This window comes from Mytilus galloprovincialis, chromosome 8 (assembly GCF_965363235.1).
Source record: "Mytilus galloprovincialis chromosome 8, xbMytGall1.hap1.1, whole genome shotgun sequence".
NCBI classification, from domain to species: domain Eukaryota; kingdom Metazoa; phylum Mollusca; class Bivalvia; order Mytilida; family Mytilidae; genus Mytilus; species Mytilus galloprovincialis.
Window position 1 is genome coordinate 46,231,670 of NC_134845.1, and position 12,391 is coordinate 46,244,060.

Sequence of the window (12,391 nt, forward strand, 5' to 3'; positions counted from 1 at the left end):
TAAAAAATAAATATAATACTGTGATGTATATAAGATAGTAGATGGTTACAGATAAGATTTATAATAAATAAATAAATGACACAAGTTTTCCATTTTTAAAATATAATAAATATTCCTATGAGTTAGATTTATATTCTGACTTCAATAGGGTAAAAAAAAACCAATGAACTGTTTCACAAAAATCTGAACAGTTTACAAAGCTATAGCTATCTACCAAAACTTATCCTGTGTAGAGCAAAATTATCATAATCATATACTTTTTCTGCAACAAATGAGGATTACTTAGGGAGCTACCATTTGATTTTTATGGGGGGGGGGGGGGGGGGGGGGCTAGGATGAAATTTGAAAAAAATAGGCAGGACAGGAGTTTTGAGTAAAAAAAAAGGCAGGATGAGACACTTGCAAAAATAAAAAGTCAGGACGACAATTTAGGTAAAAAAAGTCAGGATAAACTAAAAAAAAAAGGCAGGACCGAACAGAGTGAAAAATAAAAAGGCAGGACAGATATTACAGTTAAAAAAAAAGGCAGGACAAAATTTTTCATCCTAGCCCCCCCATAAAAATCAAATGGTAGCTCCCTTATATATCTACCAGTATCAAGCAAATTAAAAAAGTTTATAAACAGAAATTATAGATGGATCATCAAATTGAGTTTATTTGGATTTTTTTCAAGGCATTTTATATACTTTTGAAGATTAATATTTCTTCTATGAATTTTTTACCAAATTAAATAAAATATATCCTTATACTGTAAACAAGTTTTCAATGTCAGTAGAAATACAGAAGTTACTAATGCCAAGATTAAGAAATATTTATTTATATGTTGTCTGATGCATAAGAAAAAATTATGGCTATTCCATTAAAATGTATGTGGGAGGGTAGAAAAGGACTTAAAAAATCCTCTTCATCGGACATACTTTACATAATTTAGTAAATTGGCATAAATGTAATGGAAATGTCACCATAAACAACCTATTACTGATGTCCAATAACATAACTTCCCTTCGTACCATACCTTATTCATTTCAAAGGAAAAGTTCAAACTAAATGTTACAAAGGAATGTAATTATAACTGCACAATAAGACTAATTTTAAATATCTCAAAAATAAGCACTTTCACATACACACAATTATTTCAAAGTTTCCCCACATATGTACACTAATCTCTAACAACATGTTTTAATATATCTCCATATTATGGCAGTATGTAAATCACAAATATTCGTTAGATAGAATTAAATGTTTTCTCATGTATGTGAAATAATTAACCAACTTATTACAAAATAGAACAGAAATATTGGATATACTGCTAAAGCTTTTCTTTTAGAAGGCTGTGATTCTGCTAAAAATGCTGTAGATGCTGGAAAAGAAGAAAAAGTTACATCTGATTATTATTTTTATGTGTAAAATTTTACAAAGCATGTCATTTTTATGCCCCACCTACGATAGTAGAGGGGCATTATGTTTTCTGGTCTGTGCGTCCGTCCGTCCGTTCGTTCGTCCGTTCGTCCGTTCGTCCGTCTGTCCCGCTTCAGGTTAAAGTTTTTGGTCGAGGTAGTTTTTGATGAAGTGTAAGTCCAATCGACTTTAAACTTAGTACACATGTTCCTTATGATATGATCTTTCTAATTTAAATGCCAAATTAGAGTGTTGACCCCAATTTTACGGTTCACTGATAGAAAATGATAGTGCAAATTTCAGGTTAAAGTTTTTGGCTTCAGGTTAAAGTTTTTGGTCAAGGTAGTTTTTGATGAAGTTGAAGTCCAATCAACTTGAAACTTAGTATACATGTGCCCTATGATATGATCTTTCTAATTTAAATGCCAAATTAGAGTTTTGACCCCAATTTTACGGTTCACTGAACATAGAAAATGATAGTGCAAATTTCAGGTTAAAGTTTTTGGCTTCAGGTTAAAGTTTTTGGTCAAGGTAGTTTTTGATGAAGTTGAAGTCCAATCAACTTGAAACTTAGTATACATGTGCCCTATGATATGATCTTTCTAATTTAAATGCCAAATTAGAGTTTTGACCCCAATTTTACGGTTCACTGAACATAGAAAATGATAGTGCAAATTTCAGGTTAAAGTTTTTGGTCAAGGTAGTTTTTGATGAAGTTGAAGTCCAATCAACTTGAAACTTAGTATACATGTGCCCTATGATATGATCTTTCTAATTTAAATGCCAAATTAGAGTTTTGACCCCAATTTTACGGTTCACTGAACATAGAAAATGATAGTGCAAATTTCAGGTTAAAGTTTTTGGTCAAGGTAGTTTTTGATAAAGTAGAAGTCCAATCAACTTGAAACTTAGTATACATGTTCCCTTTGATAAGATCATTCTAATTTTAATGCCAAATTAGAGAATTTATTCCAATTTCACAGTCCTTTAAACATAGAAAATGATAGTGTGAGTGGGGCATCCGTGTACTGTGGACACATTCTTGTTTTTACTAATCCTTAGTTTTTGATGTACTGTGTTCTCGATTTCATCTTTATTATATAGATATAGGAAGATGTGGTGTGAGTGCCAATGAGACAACTCTCCATCCAAATAACAATATAAACAAGAATGTGTCCATAGTACACGGATGCCCCACTCCCACTATCATTTTCTATGTTCAGTGGACCGTGAAATTGGGGTCAAAACTTTAATTTGGAATTAAAATTAGAAAGATCATATCATAGGGAACATGTGTACTAAGTTTCAAGTTGATGTAACTTTAACTTCATCAAAAACTACCTTGACCAAAAACTTTAACCTGAACTTTGCACTATCATTTTCTATGTTCAGTGGACCATGAAATTGAGGTAAAAACTATAATTTGGCATTAAAATTAGAAAGATCATATCATGGGGAACATGTGTATTAAGTTTCAAGTTGATTGGACTTCAGCTTCATCAAAAACTACCTCGACCAAAAATTTGAACTGGACAGACGAACGGAGGCACAGACCAGAAAACATAATGCCCCTCTACTATCGTAGGTGGGGCATAAAAAAGTAAACCATTATATAGTTTACTTGAATTTTTTTATACCCCCCCTTTAAAATTATACCCGCTTTAAAAAAGGGGGGGTATACTGTTTTACCTCTGTCTGTCCGTCCATCAGTCCGTCAGTCCGTCCATCAGTCCGTCCATCAGTCCGTCCGTCAGTCAGTCCGTCCCATGAAACTTTCGTCACATTTTTCTCAGGAACTACACATCCACCCTTTCTATAATTTGGTATCAACATTTATATATGTCGGCCATACCGTGTGATGCGTTTTCAGATTCATCACTTGACAACTTCCTGTTTACCGAACACTTGTCTGATTTTACACATGATAGCCAAGTTGAAAATTTTCGTCACATTTTTCTCAGGAACTACAATACAAGGATTTCTGAAATTTGGTTTCAGGATTTATATAAGTCAGCTATACCGTGTGATGCGTTTTCAGATTCATCACTCGACAACTTCCTGTTTACCGAACACTTGTATGAATTTACACATGAGAGCCAAGTTGAAAATTTTCGTCACATTTTTCTCAGGAACTACAATACAAGGATTTCTGAAATTTGGTTTCAGGATTTATATAAGTCAGCTATACCGTGTGATGCGTTTTCAGATTCATCACTCGACAACTTCCTGTTTACCGAACACTTGCATATTTTTACACTATTAATATTATCCACTTGCGGCGGGGGTATCATCAGTGAGCAGTAGCTCGCAGTTTCACTTGTTCTTTCTGAATTAAATAACTCCAACACTAAAGTATCTATCTATTACAAGTGAATAATTGTGAAATATTTAGTATAAATACTCATTGGCTTAAACTCTTTGTTTGTGCCAAGAGGCATAACTCAATACCTCATAACAGGATACAATCAAAACAGTATTTCATTTCTAGGTTATGATCAATATTGTATAATTAGTTTCTCTGTCATTTATTCTTGGGTGTAATACTGATGCTTTCCTAGGAAGTGACAAGCTTTTGTTGAGACAATCTCAATGATACTAAGTGCGGTAGCTTTACTGATGCTTTCCTAGGAAGTGACAAGCTTTTGTTGAGATAATCTCAATGATACTAAGTGTGGTAGCTTTATTGATGCTTTCCTAGAAAGTGACAAGCTTTTGTTGAGACAATCTCAATGATACTAAGTGCAGTAGCTTTACTGATGCTTTCCTAGGAAGTGACAAGCTTTTGTTGAGACAATCTCAATGATACTAAGTGTGGTAGCTTTACTGATGCTTTCCTAGGAAGTGACAAGCTTTTGTTGAGACAATCTCAATGATACTAAGTGCGGTGGCTTTCTGCTGGTCAAGACATTAAATGTGGTGTTCAGAACTTAGTGGTCATTTTTCTGTTGACTATGGATCATTACATGTATTGCTATTTTTAACCTTCAAGTTTCTATTTTTTTAGGGGAATCCTTTATCACACACCAAAAATGATATATTTATGACATTGATCATGGGAACCTGGAATCATACATTGGTGGTTCTACAAAGACTCTCTAGCTTCTTTCACCAATGCAAGCCAGCAGGCTAGCCATGATTAAGCTTAAGAGTATGAATACAGAAATGGGTACTCAACATAAATCAATCAACCTGTACGATTGTTGAAAAGATTTAACCCTAATAAATATTCTGCTAACAAATGCAATATTCCTAGCATAAACAGACATATTAGTTTCTGTGTCATTTAGTCTCTTGTGGATAGTTGTCTCATTGGCAATCTTACCACATCTTTTTATATCTACTTTTCAATATTGAATACTACATATCTACACATGACTGTATTAATATATACTAACCAAAAGTTGACCATGCAAATGCCACGACCACAACAATAAATCTAATGACAAACAGTGGTGTTGTCTGCTGAGCAATTAATATAAGTCGACATATAATCAAGGAAACAGTTAATGGACACACACAGTAACCCAGTACACAAATACTCTGGAAAAATGATCTGAAATAAAGGATATTATTTTGATAATTAAATTTAAATCAGTGACTATTATTTAAACAGTCAATCTTTAAATTACTGAATAATAAAGTATATGTCAAGATGTAAGAAAACTAGATGTAGAGTAGCTTCAAGTTTTTTAAAGGCTTGCATATTTAATTTATTCAGCTTTATTATTACTTGAACCATGCCACATTATATATATGCCTGTTCAAAGTATGGAGCCTTTAATTCAGTGGTTATTAAAATATAATGATTGCTGTCTGACATTTTTTTGTTTTATATTGTTTTGTTATAAATTAGTCTGTTAGTTTTTTCATTTGAATTATCTCATGCATTGTCATGCTGTAACTTTTTAAGGTGGTACCTAACACTACAGGGAGATAACTCTGTAAAATCAGCCAAAAGTTTTAATAATGTTGTGTTGTAAAGGGAATATTAAGCTTCTCAATGATCAAAATTGGTGTTTGTCAATCTGCTATATAACCAGTGTAATTTTTCTGATAAAATGGATTGTTTAAAGTTTTTGAAATTTATATATTTTTGTCAAAGGGTCAAAGTAAATACTTTGTCAAAATTTTATGAAAATTAAACGAGCCAAATTAATTTTACTGAAAGTGTTGGGTACCACCTTAAACTGGCTTTATTTTATGGGCTTAAATAATTGTTGAAGACCATACAGTGACCTACAGATGCTTAAATCCATGTCATTTGGACTTTTGTCAGATAGTTGTCAAATTTTTATATCATTACACGCATCTCTTTACTTTTTCAATTACTCATGATATCTTTGTGTTGAATATTGTATTGTTTGCTTTGACATAGTAATATTGAACATATCTATGTTGTACATGTACTTACATATTACCCCCTAATAATTTTGTATTTAATGTGACAACCATAGCTCCAACCCAGTAAATAACAAAAACTTCTGCAAACTGTGGTCCGCCGTCTGATACTTTGTCACTTTCACCATGTGATCCCTCTAACATCCTGGTAAGAGGTAAAAAAAGTATTTTTAAAATGTAAAAAAGTGACAGATGTTGGTTGAACTGTCACTTCATAATTACAGAATTAAAAGTTTATAATTTTCAGTTACATTGAGGGGTCACCATATCTTGTATCAGAAGTTCATATTTACAAGGTTAAAGTGTCTTGTCAGGGCTTTATGTTGTCATTTCATTCTGAACTACTAAGCTATGTTAACAATAAAACAAATTTATATGCATATCATATGATCAATAACGGTCAAATAAATCTTTTGAAGATACATTTTCAAGATTTGTGTTGGTAAACTTTTTAAAAAAAATTGGTGTCAATGTATTATCCATTTTTTTGGTTTGAAAAAAAAAAAGAAAAACAAATTAAAAACTATTGAAATATTGTGTACAATTATAATGCAAATTAAAAATACTTAAACTAAATCCTTGTCTAAAACCATTTAACTTCAGCAAATAAAACAGTATTGTCTCAGTATATCAATCCTCCTGACATACTTACATTGCCATAAATACACATAAAACCAGAGGTCCCCACAGATCCCCTGAAATATAAAGTATTGATTATAATGACATACAAAAATCGTTTTGACTTATTATATTCAATTATTATACTTTGAGGGCACAGTGTCTTTGATTGCATGATTTCTATACAAAATATAATACTTAAAGCTTGCTTTCAGAAAATATTTGCATAATCTTGTATTGTGTTGTTTCCTTTATACAAGCCAGTTTGTCTATTCTACAAGCTGTAGTGGTTATAGAGACCAGTACTATTTTTGAACTGATCTTTATTGTTTGTTATTAGTTAGGATTTCAATTTAAACTTAGGATTTCAATTTAAACCCAGACACATGCATCTTGTTCAAGTCAGGAACCTTGTCAGTGGGTTTTAAAGTTATTTCTTCATGTTATGTTTTTGTCCTTTAGGGACTCCAGGCCATTTAGAACTTGGCATATTTTAAAGACATGTCTTTTATTGAAAACTAAGGACAAAATGTCTCTAGGGTTTGATGTGTTGTTTGGTTGCTGTCTCATTGTCTGATAGCCACATCTCCTTTTATTCTTTATAATTGTTTGCAGGAATTTTGAGCCAAACTTAGTCATGGACCACTAATCAGTACCCTGGGAGACTTTTGATGGTTTTGCTTTTATAAAATATTTTAATACCTCATTAATCAACTCACCTTTAAAATGAAAAGTTAAAAACCAAACTCCATTATCAATTTTATTTCCAAAATAAGAAAGATCTAAGGCCTAAATGCCCTAAATTGAAAGTTTTGTCAGCTAAGTTAAAGCATAGCTGTAATAAAATGGGACAGCACTATTATGAAGTTTCACGAGGACCCATTTTATTTCTAATGATGAAGATTTGCTTGGTTCTTTTTTTTTCAACTATGTTATCATCGCCTTTCCCAAAAATATTAAATATGGCTTACATTCTTTTAATAATGTTTTACTCTGTTTTGGATATAACACATGCCAAAATTTGATTCCTACTGCTTTCAAATCTCGTAACTGAAATACACAAATTAAGAAAGTTACATGCATGTCTATCTATAAATAAAAAATTGAAGGTTACGATGTAAATATTCATTTTTTCAAATCACGTTATAACTATAAGTCATAATAAATCAGAAATTCCTGACAGTTAAAATCAATTACTAATATTAAAACATTTTCATCAGAAATTCCTGACAGTTAAAATCAATTACTAATATTAAAACATTTTCATCACAAATAAGTACATTTGCTTGTATACAATAATGTAGTATATGTGAACCATACAATAATAGCTGCATGGTGAGGTTAATACATATGTTTTTGTCAACCCAATTAAAATGTAATGACTGAAGGCAGTCCATCTTGTTTCAGAATTTATTTTTAAAATACCAGTTAGTTTTATATAAAAACAAGCATTGCTGCATAAAGAAACAAGAATGTGTCCTCAGTACATTGATGTCCCATCCACACTATCATTTTCTATGTTCAGTGGACCGTGAAAATGGGGGGAAATCTCTAATTTGGCATTAAAATTAGAAAGTTAATATCATAGGGAACATGTGTACTAAGTTTCAAGTTAATTAGACTTCAACTTCATCAAAAACTACCTTGACCAAAAACTTTAACCTGAAGCGGGACGGACGAAATGACGAACAGACGAACGAACGGACAGACAGACCAGAAAACATAATGCCCATAAATGGGGCATAATAAAAAAGTCTGAAAAAATGATTTGCCTGACTAACTGATGGACAGACAGAGTTCAAACTTAAAACCTGTTGACTTCATCGGTAGGGGACTAATAACAAAATGTTATATGCTTGCTCTCTTTTGATTATAAACTGTCTTACTGAGTTATATAATCATACAAAATTTTGGCACTGACAAAGATGTGAACAAGATGTTTATATTTAAAGACAGCAGACAAATCATACAACATATTTTCATCAGTCTTATAGGTCATTAAATTATTATTTTTTACAGAGGATGTTCTTTCAGTGAGAATTTTTTTATACTTATCTTTATCGTTTATGTTTCCAAAAGGAAATATCTTCTTTAATGATTTAATTTAAAAAAATATTATCTTAACGAACTACAAATGTTTTCGAAATTATTTAAGTTATAAATTATAATTATTACAAATGTAATTCACTTACATCATATATGCATGTACATGTTCATACAGTACAAATTTATCAAAGTTCTAATTGTTCTTCACTGGGGAAAAATAACATTGATATCTACATTAAATCAATTGAAACCAATTGAAACCATGTATGAAAAGTGTCTCCTTTACTATATTAATATGTTAACCCATTCATTTTCATGTAAATGTATGTATATCAACCTATTTATTCATGTCTTACTATAGTATCTTTGACAGGTTCATCGAGGGTATTAAATTCGTCATCATCTGTTTTCAAGCCTGGAGCTGAAATGTCACCCTCCAAGGAGACATCATTCATCCCCTGAAAAAGATATAAAAACAAATGTCATAAGATGAATCAACATTTGTACATTCAGCAACTAGAAGTATCAACTATACCAACATCTCTTTCTGTGAATTCTTTAATTTCCTGTTCAGAAAATCTTTATTTTACAAGTTTTACAAAGTTCAAAGTTCTTTATTTTCCAATAGGGCTCTTCACGGTTAGTATGGTTAGTTCGGCCATATTGGATAGGGGGCAGAAATAGTATGAAAGATTATATAGTAATCTTTTTAAATTTTCATATATGTAAAATTGAGAATAGAAATTGGGAATGTGTTAAAGAGGGTATCGGGATCGTTCGCCCTGATTACATGTTCGCCCTAGGTTCGTTCGCACTGAGTTTGTTCGCCCTGATAGTCCGTTTGCCCTGGGTTCGTTCGCCCTATATTCATTTATGATATGTATATGTTACATCAATGAACGAACTATATATATATTAAAATTTATTAAAATTTATGTATATCTATTAAAAGTTAAATACAGAATATTTGCCAAATTTATATTAATTAAATAAAAGTCTTGGCTGCATTGTTACACTTTATTTTATAATTACTTTTAATATTACTGTTGATGGAATTTGATTGCTGAGTAGGTGTCATTTGAAACCATTGATATCACTGATTGTTATATAAATTGTCTTTGATGGATTAATAATGAGAATAACATTTTTCTCAAATAAAATAGTCAGCTTGGATGGGTAAAATTCAGTTTGAAATAAAAAAATAAATAAAAAAAAGGATGGGTAAAAACACTGATGACAAGTGATCAATGTACTGCAGTGTGACTGTGTTTTTGGTATTTGTTTCACTAATAGTAATTCTATTTAGTGCTTTTAAATATTTGTTTAGCAGTGTTCCAGCTAGGCCGTTTACAGAGGGCGCGGCGCCCGCCCTTTTCCGAGTGGCGCCCTGTGCCCTTTTTACAGTTTCCAGGGCGCCCTGCCTTTTTTGAAGATCGATTGCATATTAATTTGCGTATTGATATGATACGCTAATTACTAAATTTTACCTGGGGAAAAGATTATGACTTTGTTTACCACCCCAAGCTAATCAATGGTTACAACTGGTGTCATAATCTGTTGTTATAGGTAATCCGTTTATCGGATGGGTCATTAATGATCATCAACATTAATTCGTTCAAATAGAATCGGTCAGTCGGCAATTATCTTTGAAGAAATGTGCATACAACAACTTGGGCACATTTGCGATGTTTACCGTAGTTTCATGGAAGAAACGTAATGACAGAAAGTTGGAAAACCATTATAAACTCGTTGAAGACATTGTTTTACTTGTTTTCTGTAAAATAAACAGAAAATTCAGACGTATTTGTCATTGACTGCCTTCATTTTTGATACGAAAATAACAAAATCGGCCGCCATATTGTGATCATATTTACATCATATTTACGTACTGTTTATAATCCTCCAAAGAAGGAGCACACCCGAATAAAGAAAGATAACTCAATCTGATTTTTTTCCTAGCATTGAGTAACCCATTTACATATTCTAAAATGTGTCTCCATACTTCTTGCTTAAGAATATATATGTTTAGGTATTTATTTTGAGTTATGGGAAAAGTTAAAGAGGGTCTTAGTAGCAGTGTTGGTAGGGTGCCTTGGTCATCTTTTTCTGTATTCTTTATTTTTGATACTATTTTTCACTGTTGCTTTATATCCTAAAATTGTGAATTTACTGAGCACAGCTGTTTTGTGCTGTATTGCCATCAAGCACAGCAGGGGTAGAAAGGTGAAACTGGTAAAATGTGGTAGACCATAGAAACAGTATGAAACAGATCTCCTTTCAAAACATACTGCATATAAAGTTCAACTGTGCCAAGCAATGATAAAAAAACTTGTGTGACAAGCTGCTTGACAAGTTTTTCAGCCTTAAAAGTAGAAAGATAGAGTTCTATATGGGCTAAAGATGTTGTTCTTGTATAACCTGTGATTCAACGAACAAACACAAATGTTTGATTAACATCTTTTATTAAAATATGCCCTTTTCATATTATCATATCGCGCGTTAAATGCCCTTTTTCAGGATTGGCACCCTGCCCTTTTGAAAACCTAGCTGGAACACTGTTTAGGAAATAAATGTGTGCGACGTACAGTTCGGAATTGATCTTGTTATAACTGTTACTGAATATTTTTAAATTGTTAAACAATTGTTAAAATGTATCAATAAAGTTAAATATATAAATAACTTAGTCATGTTAGTCTTTAGTTGTTTTATGTCAGGTATAAGTCAGAAACTTATCCTTGTAGAAGCAAGACAACAACTTAGTCTTCAGTTGTTTCACATTTAAAAATACAATGTAGTGCTGAAATTCCAAGAAACTTATTTCCTATAAACATGATAAATAGCAGTACCACAGAACACATCATAAATAAATATTCGGTGAATGTAAACTTCAACATATTCAATTACATACAAATAATTTAGTCTTCAGTTGTTTTACATTTAAAAATACAATGTGGTGCTGAAATTTACAGAAACTTGTATTTCCTAGTAACGTAATTACATACAGATACAAACTTAGTCCTCAAAAACTTATAGTCCTGAAATGTACTGAAACTTATAACCTAGTATAGCATGTAAAGCAGCTAGCTTTAGACAATTTAACATGATACATCGTCATCGTAAATATTCGGCGAAATTGTAGACCGACTTTAACACAACACATTCAATTATATACACACAACGCAACACTATACTTAAAAATAAAATCAGGGCGAACGGACTCAGGGCAAACAGGTATTAGGGCGAACAGAAACTAGGGCGACAGAATCAGGGCGGACGGACCCGGATTCGTTAAAGAGACAACAACCCAATCAAAGAGCAGAAACAGTGAGATCCTACACCGGAGGTGTTCAGTGATAAAGAACATTATACTCAAAACATATTTATATAAATCTGCACTTTGGTCATTAGTTGTTGGTTTTTTGCCTTGCTCTTTAAATAATAAAATTTAAAAAGTGAAGGAATATAGTAATACACTTATTACAGTGTACCGTGGCCTGTAGGATTATCTATAATATATGTCCACAAGGACTGTAGGTTAATTTGTCTGGTTTCTTTGAATTTTAATAAAAAACTGAAACTACTTTGATAACTTGGCCGTGATGAAAAAGGACGAGTCAACCTAGACCAAACTGACTCCATGGCCGAAACCTCGTTTCCCAAGCACTCAAAAACTCATCCGGTTAGTAGTGGAGTTTTATGATGAGACAAGTCTCCGGGGGAATATTTATAGATTGAAATTGTCGGAATAAAATTAATTGTAACCAAAAAAAAAGCAATGTCAATCCGTGTTTCTCGTGACTAAGAACAATCTAAAATCTGCGTTAACCTCCTGTTCATGAAAATCCACGTCAGCCATGACAGCAAATTAGCCGTTCGATAAATGATACATAAGGATTTGTCCATGCCAGTGACACCACAGTCCAGAGAAGTA

The 12,391-nt window shown here is 32.2% G+C and overlaps 1 protein-coding gene across 1 annotated transcript; it reads right to left on the minus strand.

Moving 5' to 3' along the window:
* Window positions 1-330: 330 nt before the first annotated feature.
* On the minus strand, window positions 331-12,384 carry LOC143042056 (protein YIPF6-like). The gene is made up of 7 exons (XM_076214297.1): window positions 12,287-12,384; window positions 8,817-8,918; window positions 7,386-7,464; window positions 6,449-6,491; window positions 5,810-5,941; window positions 4,794-4,951; window positions 331-1,360 (listed from the first exon to the last, which is right to left on the minus strand). The coding sequence occupies exons 1-7, from the start codon at window positions 12,314-12,316 to the stop codon at window positions 1,248-1,250; spliced, it is 657 nt and encodes a 218-aa protein (XP_076070412.1). The 5' UTR covers window positions 12,317-12,384; the 3' UTR covers window positions 331-1,247.
* Window positions 12,385-12,391: the final 7 nt, after the last annotated feature.